Below are 22,719 nucleotides of genomic sequence, written 5' to 3' on the forward strand. Positions count from 1 at the left end.
GTAGAGTGCACATCATCCATGCAAAGGTGACTTTTAAGCAAACAAGAGAACTGTATCTCCCCAAACAACACCAACTGTGTCACAGCCTACTTTATGACAGTAAAATACAAAAAGTTGAAGTACAAAATCCCGTAGTTGTGGAATTTCAGCAAATGTAGCTTTCTGTGTAAAGTCGTGTCATCTGTTACCCATTTTCCAACACACATCTGTTGCGGTCAATTTAAGGACAAAGTTTTTGTAAATGCTGTATTTTCACCTACACTGTTGGATTGTTTTATCTACTTTAGGACAAGGCGAAGCTGTTTAATGGGCTCTGAAAATCCCAAACTCTTGTTTGAGACTGGTATGCCTGCAGAAAGTTGTAAAAGTCCTTGTCCTGAGAGCACTTCATGCTGGTGACACAGAACAAGTCCTACTTTCAGCTGCTGAAAAGCTGTAGAGCTGCAGCACTAACACACTGTCCCCAAAAAAGGCTGTTAAAGTCAGAATTTGGAAATCATGTAGACGTCTGATCGCAGGAAGTACAACTTGCAGAAGAAATGTTATTTTTTCTTTGCTTTGTTTTTGTGTAGAGGAATGCTTGAAAAGAGATCTGGTCCTGATAAAGAGAGGAAAAAGCATCATGGGAGCTGAGCAGCAACATTATTAGTGATGCTTACATTCTCCTGCATTATACATGTGACAACAGATCTGATTCTCAGTGGCCCGAGTGCAAAGTCGGGCTCAAACATGAGGCTTCACTGGCTTGAAAGTTCCAGTGGTCTTCAACAGATGCACAACTTAGTCAGAAAAGAACAAACAAACACATTTGGTGGGTCGACTTGTTGTGTTCACCGGCTGCTGTTAAGTGGAAATGCTCTTAAAATGCAGATTTGTGATTTGTACTGTGATACTTTCTGTAGAGAACTTCAGTCATGAGATTCCAGCGGGTATAATGACTCACTATTTTCTCTGACCTGTGCAGATTTCACACACTGGGGTCTTCATTAAAGCAATGCTCCATCTGAAATGTGTCTTTTTAGTATCAGTACTACCCCCTTTAGGCTTGAAAGATGGCATTAAACCAGTCAAGTATTCCTGGAAATATATTGATGTGGGAGAATTCTGCAGCCTTGGACTTATATTATGAGCATTTGCTGCAGAAAGTCAAGTTTCCTTTATTTTGTACAGCTATGAGATAGTTACCTGTTATTTACCTCAGTAAACATATATTTTTCATCTTTTAGCCTATAGCCCAGAGTAGGGGATGTATACAGTCAAGCTTGATCTACAATTCCCCCCCTTGAGCATGTCATCAGTTTATCACGGGGCAGTCCTACAGTTGCTCTTTCTATAACATACAGCTATCTGGGCATTGGTTTGACTCAGCGGTTTAAGTGTTGCAGCGCACTAGTTGACCCTTGGCTTCGACCTTGGCTGCTGCGTGCTGCTACAGTTAATATTGTATTTGTTTATCCATTAATACATTCCAATGAATTATACATGGTGTCATTTGGTCATTATATGGTTTCTGATTTCTCACCAACATTATAAGGACGTTTTATTGCCAGAGTTCAACAAACTGTCCCATGGTTCCTACTCAAAGCACCAACTTCACTACTCTTTCTCTACTTTGACATTCTCACGATTTTCACCAGGCTTGTTACTTTTTTACCCCAGCACCTCCAAGTTTGAGGCCATGTCTCTGTTGGTCTTATTAAAGGTTCTTTAGATTTCCAAACCAAAAAGCTTTTTTTTCCCCTTGAACATACAGTACAAACAATATAAATTCTCCTATACATAGATTTTTCAAAGTTATGACATAATTACTTTCACTTAACATTTTAAAGTTTGAAGTTTGTAAGCAAAAAAACAACTTCTGTTGCTTTGCCCCATTCAAGCAAGGACAGAGTGTGTTAACACTTGGATATGGGGGAGTCTACGAACTCCTGGCCTTCCAAGTGCCCCCCACTGTCACATCAATTATTGCCATCTAAATTGTAATTGACCAACCCTTTGTGCTGCTTGTCACATTAAAAGCTTCTTGTTTTGTGCCACATGAAAACACACTGCTCCATTATCTTACATCTGAAAAAAAAAAAAAATCAAGACATGACTCTTTTTTTTTCTATTCAGCAGCAAAGCTCAGTAGTTTCCTTTCTCTGTCACAACTACACATCACATCAAAGTGATTGGTGTGTGTGTGTGTGTGTGTGTGTGTGTGTGTGTGTGTGTGTGTGTGTGTGTGTGTGTGTGTGTGTGTGTGTGTGTGTGTGTGTGTGTGTGTGTGTGTGTGTGTGTGTGTGTGTGTGTGTCTGCCTGCCCTTAGACAGGAAAAGTAATTGCTTACTCTAAATTAGTCAGAGCAAGTAGGGTAAGAATTTAATTCCACATTTATTACAATTATCTTTAATAGGTCTTTCTATTGTTGAATGTGTTCTGAAACTGTATGAAAATAAATTTGTCTGTCTGGGTTCAAAGATTAAAATGAAATACAGCTCACCATGAAGTTATTAAACGAAGCAAATGCTTTGACAGTGACTCTTTACACAGCTTCCTGGGGCGCATTGAGTTTTCTTTTTAGAGAAGTTGTTTTGTGCCAAAAGAGTTGATTTGAACTGAATATACATCATTGTATTGATACAGTTTAATTGTTTAACCAGACCAGGGCCAAAGGTTTACATTGGTTATGCTCGCAATCACCTGGCAAGACCTCACATTTCTGTAGGCAATGACTTCACACATACAGGGGCCGATTAAGGATTCTGTTTTGTATGAATTCTGCCATGCATTATTCATCTATTATCTATAAACAGATAGACAGACACTCTTTAATCTTTAACAGGAAATTACTTCTTTACTGCTGCTCCAGTCAAGCCATCATTTCTGAGCAATAGTGATAATCAGAACTCCGGGCACACAGATAAAAAATCCAATTTTATTAGTTGAACTTTGTTTAACTAACAAGATTTATTTACGACAGGTTAGTGACATATGCGCATTGCCCTGTGAGCAAATCAAAATTCCTTAAAAAATATTCCTTTGCAAGAAAACTGTGTAAATTGTGTACATGTACTTCAGATGTCCTCATCAGCAGCGTGTTCCCATGGTGCTTCCAGATGTTGTCTCCCCTTTGAGCGGGCATAATCAAGGAACAAGCTCTGGAGTTTGGGAATCAGCTTGCAGTGTGCAGTTCTTTGACCAAAATTCAGCTCAAATTCTTTTGTTGTGTGACTCAGAGTATCCTCTCTCACAACATAAATACGTTTCAAAGGGAAATTTCTCAAAGAGAACAGTTGATGAATGAGGTCTGGTGATAACTGGGGTAAGAGCATAGTCTCTGTAATGAATGCACATGGGCTCTGTGGCATCACCTGTCTGTTTCTGAAACACACCTTTGATGCATATCGTCACCAGGGGCCATATTGAAAATGTGGCAGACTTTGACCCTCCTCACCAACCCCTATGGCGCAGCCTGTCAATCCTCTGAGCTGATCCTCTGATCGGGCAGAATCGCATTCTTAATGTCTTCTTAACTGCTGTACAGTGTGTGCCATTAGAGAAATTAGCCTTTCAGATGAGAGACTTTTTTCAGGTGTTTCCAGAGCTAGCCTCAAGCAGACTCTCCTTGAACTGCAGATTTTAACACTTCTCCATTGCCTCATATTTTTAGACTGTAGGTTGACACTTGGGTGAGAGGAATGTGCAGCCTTCTCTCTGCAGACATACCAACATTTAATTAACGTTAACTATAGCTTTGAAAAATGTATGCACCGTGCTCCAGTAATATTTGTAAAGTAAAGCTAAAGTTTGCTTGTTGATTGGTAAAACAGAAGCTGCATCTCTGTAACTGTTCTTTTATCTATTGTTGGTACTGATGCTACAGATTCTTGCTGGAGGGTAACAGGGCATTACTCATCAGAAAACCTTCTCCCAGATGAAATAATTACATTATCAGAACACTTTTTGTGAATCACAGAATAATGTAATCGACTGAACTGAGCTAATTGCCATCTTTGCTCTGAACCGTATTTTATTTGAGGTGTGTGATGTTCATCCACCTCGTTTCAGCAGCGGGACTTCATTACTGGCATTAAAGCAAACACATAGACTGAGCCATAATTAGCATAAAGAATAAAGATGCAATGCCAAGTATTTGCATAACACAGAGAACTGGTTCAGAGGAGGGCGTTTGTACTTTACATTACATCTGTGCTTCTCCCACACACACACACACACACACACACACACACACACACACACACACACACTTTCTGCAGTGGGTTAGGATGTTAATACTTCATAACAGGATGTCTGCCAGTGTTTCATCACACTACATTAACTTATCCTTAACAGCCATGAGGTCAGCCGACAACCAGAGCTCTGATTGGTTCATGACAGCAGGGAGGGGGTCTCCAAAGTGTCATATTATTGGTATAAATCATCTGCGGTGTGTCACAGAGGGCCCTCTCACTGTGAGGATAAGTAGGTGACAGAGCTGTCCTGACCCCTGAGGTGCAGGTTGTTCTTAGAATAATAGTATCTGCTCTGTGTTTAAGCAGGATGTTTAATTCAGCAGGAGCAATTTAGGAGAGCGACACCTCATTATGACAACAGTGGAGGGAAGGACAGAGGGCGGGAGTCTCTTCAGCGTGGATTTTTCACAACTGATATGAAAGTTGTCTGTTCTGTTTGATGTCAGAGCAAAAAGCTTTTGATAGCTATTTTTAACAGTGATGCTAGCATACTAAAATGACTTTTGAATTTTTTTAAAAATTGATTCCCTCATGTTGCTCCAAACAGTTTGCCTGTATTTGATTATAATTTCTCTTTGTGATTTGTCTTGTGTATACCTGTCATTTACAGTACTAAAAAACTTCAGATCACCTAAGCAGCAATCACCAATAATTAAGATAGAAAAGTTGAGAATGAATGACTTGTGTATACGTATGTGATTATTGTTCTGAAGAGAGTGAACAGCCAAGAGTTTAGAGTTTTTCTTTTTGTAGCTTCTATTTTTGTTGAAAGGAAAAAGCAAAAAACACGTAGTAAATTAAACTTCTACTCTCTGTATTTCTCCTCCTTTATCGTTAGCTAAGATCAAATTAGTGCAGGTTTGTAAAAAGCATGTGATGCATTTTCTTCTACTTACATTAGCTTCTGTAATGATTTATTAGCTCAATGATTGTAGCATTCACTTATTTTCACTCAAAGTTGTCCAAAAGTACTTTTTGACTGCAAAAATGTTCCCAATGAGGAATGAGGTGCTTTTTGACAACAGCGTCTAAAGCAGAAATTTAGTTTTGGTGAAACTGATCAATCCTTTGAAACAGTCCTGCAGTAGGTCGTTATTTCCAGAGGTCCTGGAACTTAGGCCCCTTTTACACGACAACGTTTCATCTGAATACACTAATACTAAGCAAAAACGCAGAGAAAAAAATCTGCGTATACACGTAAATGCAGAGGGACTGAAAACGCTGCAGTAAGCATGCCAGGCCTGCGGATGGTGCTATAACTGTCTTGTCCAGGAGCAGCTTCGGGGAGATTTCCACCAAAGTAGAGTTGAGCCGATCATCTGGTGTATTGGGGAATACTAAGAGCAAAAGTGGAGTAAGAGATGCACATTTTGCATGAAGACAGACAGCAGATACAGCAGATTGAGCAGCACAAGCACAGCACGGCAGTTCGTGACGATCGTAACAACTTTCCTGTTGTATGCGCTCGAGCGAGGCAGAGTGTGACGTCAGCGTTTCCACTGAAAACACCAGCTTACTGTTAACAAGGCAACGGTGTCGGCAGGGTTTCATAAAAATCCAACTCTGGAGGCTGTTTTCAAAAGTTTGCATTTTAGGTCAGCTGAAACACTGTTTCCGTGTCAAGGCGCGGCTGAAACGCGACAAAACTTTAGTGTTTCACCCTAAAACCGTTGTCGTGTAAATGGCCCCTTAGGGGGTCAGGTCAAGTCAGCTAAAGTTTCTGATTGGTAAAGCACCCATATTGTTTATATTTCTCCAACCATTCCTGTTGACATAACACAAGGTTGTACTTTGCATGAGTTTAAAAACACCCAAACATTTTTTTTTTGTCTTTTTTAACCTGAAAGTGTGAATGTGTCTCTGTTAGTTCCTGTTGTTACAGTTTAAAGGGTGACGTTGTAAACTCAAAACCTTCTACCTAACATGTAAGTGGAAATAGAGGGTTCAACAGCTGAAAAAGTAATCAGGAATGCATATTAGTTTATATAAATATTATAATCAGATACGTATTTAATGGTTAAAAAAAAAAAACACCTGAGAAGGATGCATTCTGCAGAAAATGGTCAATCAACAGGGTCTCTCTTAAAGCTGAAACACTGGTCGATCTCTGCCATCTTCACGCTTTCAATGGCAGAGACTAACTAGTGTTTCGCTGGTCAAAGCCATTTCTAAAAACCTGTTTCTGGATTTCTGAAAAGGCACTGACATTTATACCAACAGGCTTACTGTGGTGTTGCACATAACAATCCAGGTTGGCATCTACAGTGTCATCTCTACTCCTTTGCTGGTAAGGTGGTGTGGTGTAATATAACTTGTTTCTCACTCTTTACTTTAGTTAAATGTATAACATAACCCATGTTGACGAAGTTGACAAGTTGATTTGGGACAGACAAAGAGACCGACAAAATAGTAACATGAGTTTTGTTTTGTTTTTCTCAGTGTGTGACTAGTGGAAATGCACTGACTGGAGGACAAAGAGGAACAGATGAGTTAATTTAAAACTTGACAATTGGAGATTCCCACTTATCATGCAAAAGAGGAGCTTCTTTTCCTTGAAGGCCACTGTCACTTCACAAGAGAGGGGTGAGCAAGGGAGTGCTTTGAACTAGAATCTGATCAATAAATATCTCTAAATATTCTTATTTCTACAGATTGTACCTTTAAATTACCATTAAAATGTTAAAGATCCCTCAGGTGGGCACCATCCACAGCAGAACAATTTGTGCAGTCAGTCTGAAGCAGTCAGTCACTGATAGGTCAAGCTCAATATATACTGTGCCATTGTGTTTGTTCCTCTCACTGTCCCTCCTTTACGCTTCTAATCTGGTATTAAATGGTGCCAACAGAGGTGTCAATCATGACATCCCAGCCCTTCTTTTATCTCTCTAAGTTAACGCTGAACTCCTGAAAAAATGAACAGTTTCCTATAAATCTGCAAATTAAAAACTAACTTGCATGAGAGAAACCATAGTTAAGAAAAATACTATTATGTCAATTTTAATTTACAGTTTGGCCCAAGTCCCCTCTTTTCATACGGAGGAGGCAGTGTTTGAGACTTGTAGTCTATCACAGGGGGAACTTCTGGGAAGCCTTTCTTGTCTTCTGTATTTTAGAACAGGGTTCATACAAGCAGCTGAGTGAGATGAGAAACTATTAGGACTATTTGTTCTTAGGTCTGCAGTGATGTGATAACTACCACAGTATGTAAAACCCTCATGACTGAAGCTTTCCGAGGCTCATAAATGAATAAAAACAGCATGCTGAAACTCATTCCATTTGAAGTGTTTTGGTTTCTGGCCATCTGTTAAAGTCAATATCATCAGTGGATCTCAGATGATGACATAATGCTCTGCTCAGGCTGCACAGGTTTCATCCCTGTCGAGACAATAAAGTGTGCTCTTGATTTGAGTTGCAGAGGGAATGAAGAAAAGAAAGATAGAAGAGGAAAGGGGCAGAGGAGGGGGGAAAGCTGCCAACTCGGTTCAAATGGGAATCTGGTCCTCAGGGTAACCGCGCATGTGAGAGACAGATAGAGGAGAGGAGGGGAGAGAGTGGCTGTTGGAGGGAGCGATAGGAGAGAGGAGGAAGGGAAAATGCAATTCCAGATTACATGTGCTTGTGCTGCAGCGTGGGTGGGCATGTGTTGGAGGGAGCGAGGGAGAGTGTGAAAGGGAGAGAGAGCGCTGATTGAGGAAAGAGAGGGGAGTTTCTGTACGGCCGAGTGTGTGAACTGATGTGTTTGACATCTTCATGTCGAGACGTACGTTAAATTAAAACCGAAAGCCAAACATTGACACAAAGATGTTTTATTACTATTATTGAAGTGGAAGGAGAGATGGTACCGCAGTGTTTTTACTGTATCCTCTACTCTGTGCATCTCCTAGCAACTACAACTGACACCATTTTGAATCTTTTGTAATGCTGTCAATTTATTGTGAGTTATAGCTAAGAAAATCACAAATCATGTAAACAGGTGTTTACAGGAAGGTTCAAACTGAGGGGTTTCCAACCCAGATAAGTTCAATTTGTTGATTGTGCTTACTTCTCCTCAAAAACCTAACTAGGGCAGTTCTGTCTGGGTTATTAAGGGTTTGTCAATTAGAAGAAAGACTTTGAATTTATGTGTTTTGATATTTTTATATTTTCCTTTGACCGATTTTGAGTGGTACGTCGTGGATGTGTTGTCTGTGCTGAAGACCCTTCTGCAAGACAAATTTCTCCCAAGGAAGACAAATGAAGCCACTTTGACTTTGACTTTGAGTTGACATAAATGTGTTTGGGAATGGAAAGCCAGTGGAGTTTTATGGAGGAAAAGGGAGTTTATTAAGGACTCTCACAGATGAACCATCTAGAATTCTGTTGTAGTTGGCTGATCTCATAATACCATCCAAACACCTTTTTCTGGAAAATCATTTCTACTTTTTGAGATGTTGTAATAAGAAAATTCCTTAATTGTTATTATTCTAAAGAAACAAAAAAGAAGTATTTTCTGCATTGAAAGACTACATATTTCTTCGAAAAAATCTTGCTAAAAAATTGTTGTTAAAACTGCCCAATACGTTAATGTGTGATACAAAATAAAGTTTAAAAAACGATATAGCAGTATTTTTTTGTGTTTTTTGTTAAAAATGGGTCATAAACATCTCAGTTCCAAAAAATTAGTGTTTGTTTATTTATTTATTTATTTATTTATTTATTTATTTATTTATTTATTTATTTATTTATAATATACTTCTTTATTTAATTTTCTGCATTGAAAAAATACATATTTACTAAAAAAAAAGAAAAAAAAAAAACTCAAAAAGGTGCCTAAACTACCCAATGCATTAATGTGTGATTCAAAAAAATATATCCTTAAAAAAATTATATAGCAATATTTTTTGTGGGTTTTGTTAAAATGGTTAATTAACATCTCAGTTTAAATAAAACTAGAATTTTCTGGCTGTTGTTTTCTTTCTTGGTTTGTTTATTTATTTATTTATTTAACTTCGATTGTGCGGGCTCTACAGGGTAAAATTTGAGGTTGGTAACAAGAATGAGGAAGTTGGTTTGAATCTAATTTATTGTATTTTAGAGAGCCATTCCGTCAGTGTGGTTAAGGTTTGAAAGTGATGCATTTGATGGATTATGTAGATTAGGACATCATCAGCATAACAGTGAAAATGAATGAAAACTGTGTTTGCGTATAATTCTACTGAATGGGGACAGGTCTAGAATGACTAGGGGAGCACCAAACAGTGAACCCTGGGGTGTGTCTTGTGATGGAGGAGCAGTCGATAACATGGATGAGCTGTTGTCTGTTTAAGAGGTAAAACCTTAACTAGGAGAGGGTGGTGCCACTGATAGTTAAGAAGGATAGCATGGGATCAATTTGGGGGCAGGAGAGCTTCGAGTTAGGCAGAGAAAACAAGGTCCAGACTGTTGATAAAAATAGGAGAGCCTGGAGAAGGGTTAGAATTTAAGACCAGGTTTTTGGGGTGGATGGGGTGAAAACACCAAGTTTCAGTGGTGGAAGCAATCTAAAAGAGTTGCTTTCTACTATAAAGGAAGTAAGTTTTGGCAGTTGGGGGATCCGGGGTAATGATACTGTATGTAATGTGAATAACAGGTGGACCTGGATGAGTTAAGAGAAGAAAGGGAGAAGAAGAGAAAGAAAGGGTATTTCCTTTATTGCTCTCAAATTAATGCATTATTCATACATCTTCATTGGAATAAGTTATGATATAATGGTTCAAAAATGTTGACTCAGTCTTTTGAAAACACAAAGCCATCTTTTGAGTCTTCCATGTCACCTAAGAGACCTCTCATCAACACGTTGTTTCAGTTGTTTCTTCTTTGAAAACCTCTTGAGTTCACACAGCATGATTGGAGTCTGTTTTGTTGCACCCCTCACATTTGCACAACAAATAGTAGGAATTTGAGGCTATTTTCTCATGAAATAACTGTTCTGTTGTTTATCACAGTTCTCTCAGGAAGCACACTTTCAGCACACAGCTCCACTCAGAAATTATCTAAATGATGAAAGCATTTCATTGGGTGTTGAAAGGTATCTGAGCCTTTTCCTGGTGAAATATCTTTACCGTATCTATCAAAGTCTACCTAAAGAAAACACTTTGTTCACAGGAGTGTTTGCTGAGGTGTATTAAATATGAAGAGTCTTGTCATTATCTTTCTTATTTTGCTCTTTTATGTGTAAAAGTGGTCTTTTTCTCTGCGGTCATGATGAAACTTTACTGTAGGAGCTCTGGGATGAGTGAAAGAGACAACCAGTGAGGCTCTTGACTATAGCGCTGATGCTACACAGTACATGCTTGTGCTATGTGTATATATCTGTGTGTGCCTGATAGTGCAAGCTGTATTGTGAAAGTGTGTGTGTGTGTAACCGATGCCCATTTGAAAGCCGGGCGCTTGTCTTTCGTCCTTCAATCGCCAATTAACAAGGGCCCATTTAATTGCAGTGGTTTGGGAGGGCATACAATTACCACTGGAGCAGAACCAAACTAAACACACACACACACACACACACACACACACACACACACACACACACACACACACACACACACACACACACACACACACACACAACCACAACCACACAATTCTTCTTAATGAGCGGCACTATCAGCTCCCCTTTCTTCTTCTCTCTCATTTGCATTTTGCTCAATCTCTCCTTCAGCCTCCTCCTGCCTGCCAAGGCATTTAGATTAAACTCCCCCTGTCTCCTTCTGTCTGACACTTTCTTTCCTGTGATATGTTTACCTCAAAGTTGTTGCAAAATCAAGCTTCTTTCCCATTCCCTTTATTTAAAATGTTACATCTAACCACATCCCTTTTTATCCGTCCCTTTTCTTTATACTTTACCTCCCTCTTTTTTAAAAAACCTTGTTTTGGACCCCAATTTCCTTCTACCTGTCTTTCTGTATCTCTTTTCTGACTCTCCACTGTCATTATCCCAGTTTTACTTGCAGTTGAGTCAGCATTGAACTGGATAAAGCAGCATATAAAGTATCATAAACATTGCATAAGTACATCTTATTCACCTGCAGGATTTCTCTGAGTGAAATACAAACATTGAACTGCCTAGACCTATGACAGCTCTCATTCTCATCTTCTTTCCTCTATTCTGTTACAGGTTCCTTCAAAGGCATGTGTAAGCAGATAGATCACTTCCCCGAGGATGCCGACTATGAGGCGGATGCTTCAGAGTACTTCCTACGTGAGTCTCTCCTCATATCCATTCATCCACCACTCAAAATCTGGTTTATATTAACATTTATGCACCGAGGATTTCTTGTTTTCGTTGTTTGTTCAGAGCTGGTTTGTTTTGCCTACTTTGTATTTGTTCTCCAACTTCAATTGTTCTGTGACCAAATCAGCAGATACATTGTGATGATAGCAGTAGACTTAATGAAAAGTGGACTTGGCCATTGTGATATTCACATTGGTTGTTGCACTCCCCCTTTTTTGCATGAGACTAACCAATTTGGATTTTGGGAACCAGAAGTGTCAAGAAGGGTATCTCTATTAACTGTTGAACTGCTGATTGTGGTTTTATTACGCTTTAAATGGACTGACTTTGGACCATGACCAATTAGAGCAAAAGATGGAGGAAAGAAGACAGACAAAGTTGGAAGTGAAAGATACAGGGCAAAGACAGAAAGTTACATGAAACTGAAGGGAAGAAACTGGAGAGGGCACTGCAAAAATGGAGAGACTAAAAAGAGGAGAAATGGTAAGAGGTGGAGGTTGAAGTTGAAGGATGGGTAGAAGGTTGCTAATTTGAAGGAGGAAGGAAAAACACCAGAAAAAGCAACAAAGTGCTCCAGAAGATACATTCTGTGAGGTGAAAGAGGACGAGGTGGCAGGGAGAAGGCAAAAGACAAGAAGGGAGGAGGGTTGAGGAGGTGAAGGACAAGGAGTAGGGTACCAGTGCAGTGCTGTTGCTCTCCCAGCGGCTTGCCAATTAGGACACTGTCTTCTATAAATACTCCAGGCTCTGCTATATGGGTCACACCTCTTCCTCTCCTCCCTTCCATCCATCCCTTGCCTCCTCCCCTCTTGCTTTCCATCCATCTGTCTGTCCATCTCCACTGAGGCCTGCACGCCTGTCTGACAGCTGGTGGATGGAGGCTGTGGGGTGGAGCAGGGAAAGATTGGGGAACAGGATGGAGAGGGAACCAAAATTGGATTCAGACTGTACTTTTTGGAAAGTTATGAATGAGTTTCGTCTCAAGAAAAATCACAACAGCTTTAATTTTTTTTAAGGGAGCATTTTTGTTCATGTGAAATCACATGCATGGGTCTTTGAGTATGTTAGCTCAAAGTTTTTATATTATTTTCCATGTTGGGTAGAAGTGTGTCTGAAGATTCCTGATGTTATCTAATGCAGTGGCTGAACAAAGTGCAAGTGATACTCTTTCCAAAAATCCATCCATTTACATAAACCGTCCCTAACAGAGATAATCCCTGCATGAGGTGTTAATGTGGCATTCTTAGTTTTGGTCATTTACTGAGAGACAGCTCATCATGTTTAGGGTGGAGGACACTTTTTCTTTTGAATCTATAAATCTCTTAATCTAAGAGGAGCCACTGACTCTGCTCAGTAGGAACTTTTTACAGTTGACTATTTCAAATGCAAAAGTGCAGAAAACCTAATGAAAAAAACTTAAGTGTTTGCTTGGTTCTGTCTGCAAAACTGAACCAATCTCTATACAGCCCCAAATTGTCATCCACACTAAAGTAAAACCTTGTACTGTCTTGACATTTCATCTGAAAACTGCCATGTTTTTGTAGTCATCTCAACATGGTTTCATGAATAAAAGAAAATCATGAAGCTTTTCTGCTGTGTGAAATTTAAATGTTTCATATGGATATTTTTGCACTAAGCAGCAGGTATACCACACCTGCCATACCAAGCTGATAGATCTTTTTAGTGTTTGCTACTTACAGTTTCATTGGTGGCTCAGTACATTGTGGTTAGGTTGGCTTTCTCCAGAGAGACTATGGCTGGCAGTGATGACAAGTTATGTCTACCCAAACTCTTGATGCAGGCAGTCAAGTAAGCAATAGCAAACGACATATTGGCTGTTAATGCTGTGATGAAGTTTCCTTCTCACAGCAGTGGTGGATAGACATTTAGTGCAGCTGGAAGAACAGGCTTATGGGAAGCTCTGAACCTCTTTGTGTTGTCCATGAAGCATTAAAAGTAAAAAGTTAGAAATGCCAAACCACAACACTTTCAACTGTTGTGGTGATTTGAAGATATAATTGTGGCTGCCTTGTATTCAAGTTGTCTTTTTTCTGACGAGTTTGGTTACAGTAGTTATTAGAGGTCAGAAATGAGTTTTTATGTAAGTTTAGTGATGATTGACAGCTGCCATTCTTGTGTAATTTTTTTTTTTTTTTTTTTTGTGATTGTAAAATATGTAAGGAAGGAGAGCCAAAAAGAGATTAGACTCTCGAAAGAAAAAAATAATTATTTGTTTTGTTACCTGACTTCATTTAGATTCACATTACATGAACATTACTGAAAGACCTCCCCTCAGAATTGAGCAGAATAAAAATGTGGTTTGACAAAATTTAGTATAAACCAAACTAAACTCAAATAATGTATGTTGATAACTGGAGAAGAAACACTTAAGCACAGTTAGAGATAGACAGGATGGAAATTTACAGTAAATAAAAACAGATTTCTTGGAAATACAACAGATGACAAATTAAGCTCACATCTACCAAAGTATCAAGAAGCAATCGTTGTGTGCATATGCAAATATTTGGGTATTGACGCACAAATATCGAAAAATTATTGTCTTTTGCACTGAATTAAACAATTAATAAGTTTATATAGCCCTGCGATTGACTGGCAACCGGAGAAGAAACACTTAAGCACAGTTAGAGATAGACAGGATGGAAATTTACAGTAAATAAAAACAGATTTCTTGGAAATACAACAGATGACAAATTAAGCTCACATCTACCAAAGTATCAAGAAGCAATCGTTGTGTGCATATGCAAATATTTGGGTATTGACGCACAAATATCGAAAAATTATTGTCTTTTGCACTGAATTAAACAATTAATAAGTTTATATAGCCCTGCGATTGACTGGCAACCAGTCCAGGGTGTACCCTACCTCTCACCATGAGACAGCTGGTGCAGGCCCCAGCCACTCGCAACCCTGGACAGGATAAGCGGTATAGATTTTTATGTTCATAATTAAAAATGTATACTTATGCAGTATTAAATAAAAGAAAAAAACAATCATATAATTAATATGGCTCAGTAAGAGAGTCAGTTGTGTCTTTTACTTGGTTAAGTGGGTTTGATGCCTGCTTCTGCAGTCTGAAGTGTACTTGTGCAAGACCCTGAACCCCGTACTGCTGCTGCCTTTAATGAGGATTAGTAAGTACAAATGGGCTTCCTCTGTCATCGGTGTGTTAATGTGTGTATGAATGGATGAAGGTGGTTTGTTGTGAAAAAATGCTGAAGTTGTCAGAGGACTTAAAAAAACCATTTAATGTACATTTTATGTACCTAAATTACTATATATCTGGCTAATGAAGTCCTCCTGTTTTTACTCTTTGTTTTAGAATCACTGATTTAGTGTGTCAATAGTAGTGGTATCAAAAAGTCTTCAGAGATATTAAATTTAAAACTCAGTTGCTCTCTCTGAATGTCACTCTGAATTAGTACAAACATCAACAACACGAAAAAATGGTGCTGATTGGGGGATGAAATTGGCACAGTTTCAAACATTCCCTTTTAAACTTCTGTGACCTGACTTCTTGAGTTGAGGTCTTGTTAGGTTTCAGCAGCTGGAACAACTTGCTTGGTAAGATACATCTGGCCAAGTAATGGAGCTCATCAACTGACAGGAACAGTCTGTCCTGCCATCAGAGTCACTTAACACATTGTAGTAGTTATCAAATAGGCAACAGAAGGCATTAAAATTCTACCATACTTGTCATTTAATGAGATTTCATAACACATTTCAGATTGTGCATCAGTGTCTTTGACTAGAAACACTACACAGGATTAAAAAAGCAACAATGGACAACACCTGCTGCAACATTAATGACTGGGATATGTCCTCAGAAGCAGTGCACTGCAGCAGCTGTCCCTTGTACTGTGCTGCTGTTGTTCGTTTACCTTTTCAACTGTTTTAAATCAAACTGGTCAGAGGGTGTTAGTGCAGCATCTTTTGAACTCCCCGATCACACAAGGCTTTATCTGGATTAGAATATAATACTACACAAAGTCTGCCAAGCAGTATTATGCCAGTTTAATATGAGGGATAAGAAAGTTGTGCAAAAATACATTTGTTTAAAGTTGTCTGTTCTCATTCACTGGTTGTGCTTGAACCTTTAAAAATACTGTACTTAAAGAGAATTGATTGGTCGGTGTTTATGTTACCATCTGTTGTCCCAAATATAACCCTCTCTGGAGCCGTTAGATGTTCCACACAACTTATGATCCAGAGTTACCCATGAAGTTACCTCTCAAACCACTTTGTAAAGGCCACAGGTCTTTGATATCAGTTTTACATCTCATTTTGTGTTTATTTTTGTGCTGAATAACACCCTCAAACTGTTCCATGCCCACTTTCGACCCTCTGCCTTACATCCTGTGCCTCTCTCTTTCCTTCCCCAAGAGTCTTTGGAGTCGATCTCTTTGCCTATGTCTGCCGCTCTCTGAGCTTTCTCACCCCGCAACCCCCACCCACCTCTCTCTGGGTGAATTTGTACATGTAGTTATATAAGGCTGAGCGTCAGCCTCCCTCCTGCAGCAGTACTATCAGCTGCAGACACAGCGAGAGAGAGCCACCACCCTTGTCTTAACAGCATAATATATTAGGATTGTTTTAGGAAAAGATAGGCTACAAAAGTCATTTATGGGAGCATTCTGTTCTGATTGACACGCTCTCAAATGCCATCAAACTTCTTCATAATCAAGGATCTGGTTGAGCCTGTGATTGCCTCCATGTAGAGGGGCTGTCCAGGTTTGATTCCAACTTGTGGCCTTTTGCTTTAAGTGTCACTCCTTACTCTCTCCATTGTCCTATCTTATAAAAGGACTGTGAGGACATTCTCACCTCTTGATGTATGCCTTTTCGTAATCCACCATCTAAAATGAGATTTTCAAGGCAAAAAAGATTATTCCTAAATGCTCAGCTTCCTGATTGGGTCGGACAGGCACGTCAAAGTCCCCATGGCAACACCACACCAGCTGATGAAGTTTATCAGTGAAACATTTTCTAAACCAGGTTAACATGTTTATTATAGTCAAAGCTGAATTTTCAGGCTTGGTCTGTATTTGGTTTCTATTGTTTCTGCAGCATCAAGAAGAATGTCTATGAACTATGGTTTTTAGCACTTCAGCATAGGCTTCATATTTTTACACCAGAGGTTGCCGCTTGATTTAATCAAACATTCTTTTTGTGGTCTCTACTAGTGTTGTCCTTGAATTCAGAGCTGGTGTTTGTATTTCATCTTAGTTAGATAGATGTCTTCTGGTGTCATCATGAAAAAAATGTGTTTTAAGATGAATTTCAGATTATTTTGTTGAAACACCACTGCATTCAAATAATTTTAAAAAAATGGATTGAATATTATTAGTCACTGTTGGGAATTTTAAGAAATTTTGAGATGTGAATTGAAGACAATTTTACCATGAACTGTTTAAAAGTGTTTGTCATGCTTGTTAAAAAAAGAAGAAAATATCTTTGTTAGTGTTTATTTTAAATTGCAGAAAGTGTAAAATACTTGGTTATCACAATGGTCTTTGTGTGCATAACTTGCGCTGGCTTGTTTCAGGGTGTATTTAGGATCTTATAGTGACTGTGTGTATCCAAGGTTACATTGAGAGGGTGTGAAATACACAACAGTGTGAGGATGTGTGTTTATTGGTGCAAGTGTACGTGCATGTGAAGTGTGAGTATAGAAGGACAGATGGATGTGTGTGTGTGTGTGTGTGTGTGTGTGTGTGTGTGTGTGTGTGTGTGTGTGTGTGTGTGTGTGTGTGTGTGTGTGTGTGTGTGTGTGTGTGTGTGTGTGTATGTGTGTGTGTATGTGTGTGTGTGTTCTATCCTGCATGAAGCCATTGAATGGGATTAGATATGGCCAACAGCTCAGCTCTAGCCCTAACTGGCTGAACAAGGCACAGTCAAACACACACAAACACACACACACAAACACACACACACACACACACACACACACACACACACACACACACACACACACACACACATACATTCATCCCTCTATATTTGTGAGACCATTACTTGTGCAATGTATGTCTTAAGCCAACACACACTAAAAGATTTTAAAAAAACGGATGGTGAAAAGATAAGTCTCCACATATTATGATACACCAACAGTTTTTGTCGTCATAGTGGGCTAAGTTCAGTGATATGGCCAACATAGCACACTGTATGATAACATAGTCTGTTTTTGGGGTTGATTCTTTGTTTCTGGTTCTGTCTTTCTGTATGCTTCATTGCTACAGTTGCCATGGCTGTGTTTTTTCTGTACCTCCTTCTTCAATCAGGTTGCTTTCCCATGAGCTATTGTTTCTTCTCACATGACACTCGACAGAATGTACAACCTAAAATTGGCTCACTTGATTTGCAGCCACCTAACCCAACCACCGTTTCACTATTGCTTTACTTACTTTGGAAGATGAAGTCAGGTGTTTTTTTGTTGTTGTTGTTTTGTTTATGATTATTTATTTGAAAGGATGTAAGTGGACTAAAAACATACTTTGAGGTCAACATTGATTGATTCTAAGCCGTTATGGTATAGTATCATTACCATAAGTTAGCAGACAGACAGTCTGGCTGTGAACTTCCACTGTCAGACCCCTTTATCTGCAGGTGCACACTGTGAAGCAACTCCACTGTCAGGGCTGGAAACATATGCAAAAAGTTTTGAAACAAAACTTGATTCCACTTCCAGTTTAGCACTTAAGTCATTTTTCATTCCAGTTCTCAGAATGTATCCAATGTGCTTCAGAATAAAATATTCACATCCATTTTGCAAGGGCTGTGTGGAGTTTCTAGGCGGCCTTGCAAAAGTCTCTCTTCCAGATATATGCCCAATTGTAATCCACACTTTAAAATGAGATTATCAGCACCAATGCAGGTTATTTCAATTGCAACTTCTTAGCTTCTCGATCGGGCTGAGCAGGAATGGATTGATTTATGGCGCGTCCAAGTCTCTATGACAATACCACCCTGGCTGACGAAGTTTAGAAGTAAGAAAAGAGATGTGTTTCCTCTTCTAAATACAATTTCTGTGATTAATTTTGTAGGGATGGTGGACACAGGAGCCTAACTGTCAGACAGAAATATAACAGAAGAGCAGAAGAAAGCTAAACAGGAGAGTTTAAAGCACATGCTAAATGCTAACACAGGGGCTAAACTGTTTGTGATAATGTTCATTCCAACCAACATGAAGCAGTTATTCTGCAGTGGTCTGTTCAAATTTGAGAGTCGATCAATAAAATGAAGAGTGAGGTTATGTTTGCTCTGCTTTGTAGGTGACTGGCAGGACATAACCAGGATTTGCTCACATTACATGTTACCATCACATCTTAAAGCATCAGGCTGCCAACAGGGCTACGTATAAACAGCTGCTAAACTACGGTACAGACTGAGAAAGTTTGCTTGTTGTCACGTTTCAAACCATAGCCTTACGTAACTGTACTGATAAATACCTTGCCTTGGTGCAGTGTATCCGGTTTGTCTTCAACAAAGAAAAATTGTTTCCATCCAATCTCCATGTAATTCTAAAACAAACACACGGCTTGTTAGAAGTTACGTCTTCCTGACAGTGTGTATGAGACTCCGCCAGAAGGTGGCAATGCACTCTAATCAAAACAGATCTTCCTCATAGCATCCTTTATCAACATTGTATCTCATTTACATATATTTGTTTAATAAAGCAAGATTTGGAAATGAACTCAAAGAAATGAATATCACATCACATTGTCACTTCCTTAATTTCATTTTATTCTTAGACAGTGCATGTCATGCATGTTCTTTCTAAGTAACTTCATTATGACCTTTTCAGCCTCAGATGTCACATGTTAGAAATTGTTGGTTTAAATTTAGAGCACAGAAGACAGAGGTACAGATTGCAGCATCTTTTGCAGCATCCTTTGCAGCATTTGACTGCAGACTTTGAGCTTCATTATATAATGGAATAGATGGATTTATGAATCATTTTAAAAGATAAGAGAACATACTTCAAGTTTAATACAAATTAACTAAGAAAAAAGGTTTAATCAATAAATACTGTTTACACAAATGGTCATAAAGTCAATCATTTTATTTTCTAATCCTGGAAAAACATTTGGACCAACTGACTCAATTCCTCTTACAAAATGTCCTCATTTCTGAGGTTGAACACGTGGTCCTCACAGAGACAGAAATACTGGAAGACACAACTACACACACACACACATACACAGGACACACAGACCTCTGGTTTTCTCTGAACACTCTGAAGTGGAAGCTGTGCGCAGTTTCTAAATTTAGACCGCTGGATCTTCGTACATAATGCTAATACTCCAGATCGGGATGCTAGGAGACACGTGACGTCACCTACTGATGACATCATCCCCCTCACTGATGTCATCACTGCTATTTTTGGGAGCACAGTTGTGACATGGAGGCATATCACGATTAAAATGGGTAATACGGCATGAAAATGACTGGCAGGCTGTGCGAGCACCCTGGTGTATGTTTAAAACATCAACATGAAAACACACACACACACGCATTTACGATGGGCACATGCAGTTACACAGACATACATACATATCTGCCTGGTGGTTTGTGTGCTTATACTTCTTCCCTCTCAATAACTAGTGTTCATTTTCTACAAAGTCTCCTGAACACGTCCGTCGGCTTTTTGTGGACACACACAGACAGTTAGTTATTCCCCTGAAGCTGTTTTGCCAAGTTCCCACTACCACATGTTCTGTGCTGCTGGGCTCTCCCACGTGGGCGAAATGTGTGTGTGTGAGTGTGTGTGTGTATGTGTGTGTGTGTGTGTGTGTGTATAAAGTAGAAGTAAAGTGAGTGTGTGTATGAGGGAGAGAGAGAGGGCAGATTGTTCTTGCGTGGGTAGTGTACAGTGTGTATGGGAAACACCCCACTTTGGAGCTGGAGAGTGAGCAAGTGAGTAGGTGGGCGGCTGATCGATGAGTGTGTTCACTTTGTAGCTTGTTGAGCTGAGGTGTGTGTGTGTGTGTGTGTGTGTGTGTGTGTGTGTGTGTGTGTGTGTGTGTGTGTGTGTATGTGTGTGTTTGACAAAGTAATAGGTGAGTTACTGTACTGTTTTGTAATGTGTGTGTGTGTGTGTGCGCGTGTGTGTGTCTGAACCTTGGGAGCTCCCATGGTAGTGTCCACCCCCGCCTCTATAATTCAGCTACAATTACAAGGCTCTCCTCTGCCGCAGCTAATGAAACCATAAGTCAGCCATAGACACGCACACACACACACGCACCCACACAGGCATGCCCGCGTACGCACACACACACACACACACACACACACACACACACACACACACACACACACACACACACACACACACACACACACACACACACACACACACACACACACACACACACAGTAGAATACAAACACCTACCACTGCAGCAGAACCAACCAAGCAGTTGGTGAAGTACAGGGAGGTTGAAAGTGTTAGAATGAAAAAGAAAGGAAGTTTGATAAGAAGAGGGAACACAGATATTTTGGGGGTTTTGGGTTTATGTGTTTGTGTGCTCTAAGACTCTTTGATATACAACATTAAAGGACCCCAGTGCATGCTTCACATTCCCTTACATTGTAAAAGAATGTCACATGTATTGTTGCTACACTGTCAATTTCAACCAGTGAAAAATTCAAGAAAGTGATAAAACTAGTCTGGCATGACACTTTTCTACATTTTAAAATTAAGTGTTACATCAAGTGTTAAGTCACTTTATCATTATATCATTATCAGGATGCCCCATTTCTCCTTAAGATTACTATCTAAGTATAGGAAAGAAGCAAAGTCTCATTCTCTTCTGATTTAAAGAGAATCAGTCAAATGATGAACCCAGACTACTGCAGAATCACACTGGGAACTTTTCCAATAATTCAACAAATTGCTTATGTGCAGATAAAAAGCAGATGACCAGTTCAGGGAGTACACTAAAATGTATTTAAAATTTGTTTTACATGGGGTTTTAGGATTTAATATGTCTGAAGCACTGATCAGACTGATGTTTGTTTATTTGTTTGCACCTGTTTGTTGCTACAAATTTATTTTCACACATACACGTGCACTTATCTTCATCTGGCCTACACAAATGCAATTAAGCTTTGTCAGTATGAAACATAGTAGGTTTAAAAATATGATTCATCCCAATTAATAACTACTGAAAACATTTAAAGGCCCATTTTTTATCACAAAAGTTGCTATAGTAGTGGAATACTATGCCTATGATGCAATCATGGAAACCCAGTGAGTTTCAGCTGAAGTGTAAAATTAGCACATTGTGGGAAAGATTTTACAAAACCCATAGACTGTATTGTGGACGTGGTACCCATGAGTTTGATATTTCTGTAATGTGCAATACAGTGTCTGTGTGTCTGTATGAGCAATACCGGCAATACTGGCAATGTGCAATTTTGTGTTGTTTGTTTAATCAGATTGTGGAGACTTGTAAGCAGCAGGCAAGTCCAAAAAAAATTTCCCTAGGAGGACAATAAAGGTTATCGTATTGTATTGTATTGTATCGTATCGTATCGTATCGTAAGGCTACTGCCTGATGAAGTCTTATTTTAAATGCTGAATGCAACCTTCCATTTGTGAAGTGATAAAAAAATTGATAAGACAAATAGGTGGACCTTCGCCCCTTTGTTTGGGATTTTTAGATTTTGGTTACTTAAAAATGCTATGCGGAGGATCTGTTTTGATTGTATTTTTTCGCCGAAGTCTCTGCACACTGTTGTAAATTACTTTCAGTGAGGCATGTGTTTGTTTTGGAATTAAATGGAGATCGGATCAAAACAATTTTTTTTGTTCAAGACACCGGTATTTATCAGTACAGTTACGCAGCACTACAGTTTGAAACGTGACATCAAGCAAACGCAGTACCAGTGGGCTATCATCAGCAGCCTAATGCTTCGACGTATCTGCAGGCTAATGTGGGAACAAGTAAAGACTGTCAGTTCGTAAGTAGTTTTGTAGCCGTTTATATTTAGCGCAGCTGGCAGTCTGGTGCTCTAAGACAGGTACCTAATGTGTAACCTTAGTGAATCCTGGTTAGCTAGCTGCCAGTCATCTACCAAGCAGAGTTATCGTAAACCCACTCTTCATTTTGTACAGACCACTGCAGAAAAACTGCTGCATGTGGGTTGGAATGAACATTATCACAAAAAGCTTAACCCCTGTGTTATTGAGTGACACAGGCCGAGCTAAAG

At 39.3% G+C, this 22,719-nt stretch overlaps 1 protein-coding gene across 1 annotated transcript in view; it reads left to right on the top strand.

The window, feature by feature from the left end:
* cacng2b (calcium channel, voltage-dependent, gamma subunit 2b) overlaps positions 1–22,719 on the top strand; it is a 73,210-nt gene that overhangs the window by 39,799 nt on the left and 10,692 nt on the right. The window contains exon 2 of the mRNA XM_074665081.1: positions 11,371–11,454. Coding sequence (XP_074521182.1) covers positions 11,371–11,454 — 84 coding nt within the window. The remainder of the gene's footprint in view (positions 1–11,370; positions 11,455–22,719) is intronic.

This window comes from Halichoeres trimaculatus, unplaced genomic scaffold (genome assembly GCF_033239565.1).
Source record: "Halichoeres trimaculatus isolate MK-OKI-2021-1 unplaced genomic scaffold, fHalTri1.1 fHalTri1_scaffold_2, whole genome shotgun sequence".
Taxonomy (NCBI): Eukaryota; Metazoa; Chordata; class Actinopteri; order Labriformes; family Labridae; genus Halichoeres; species Halichoeres trimaculatus.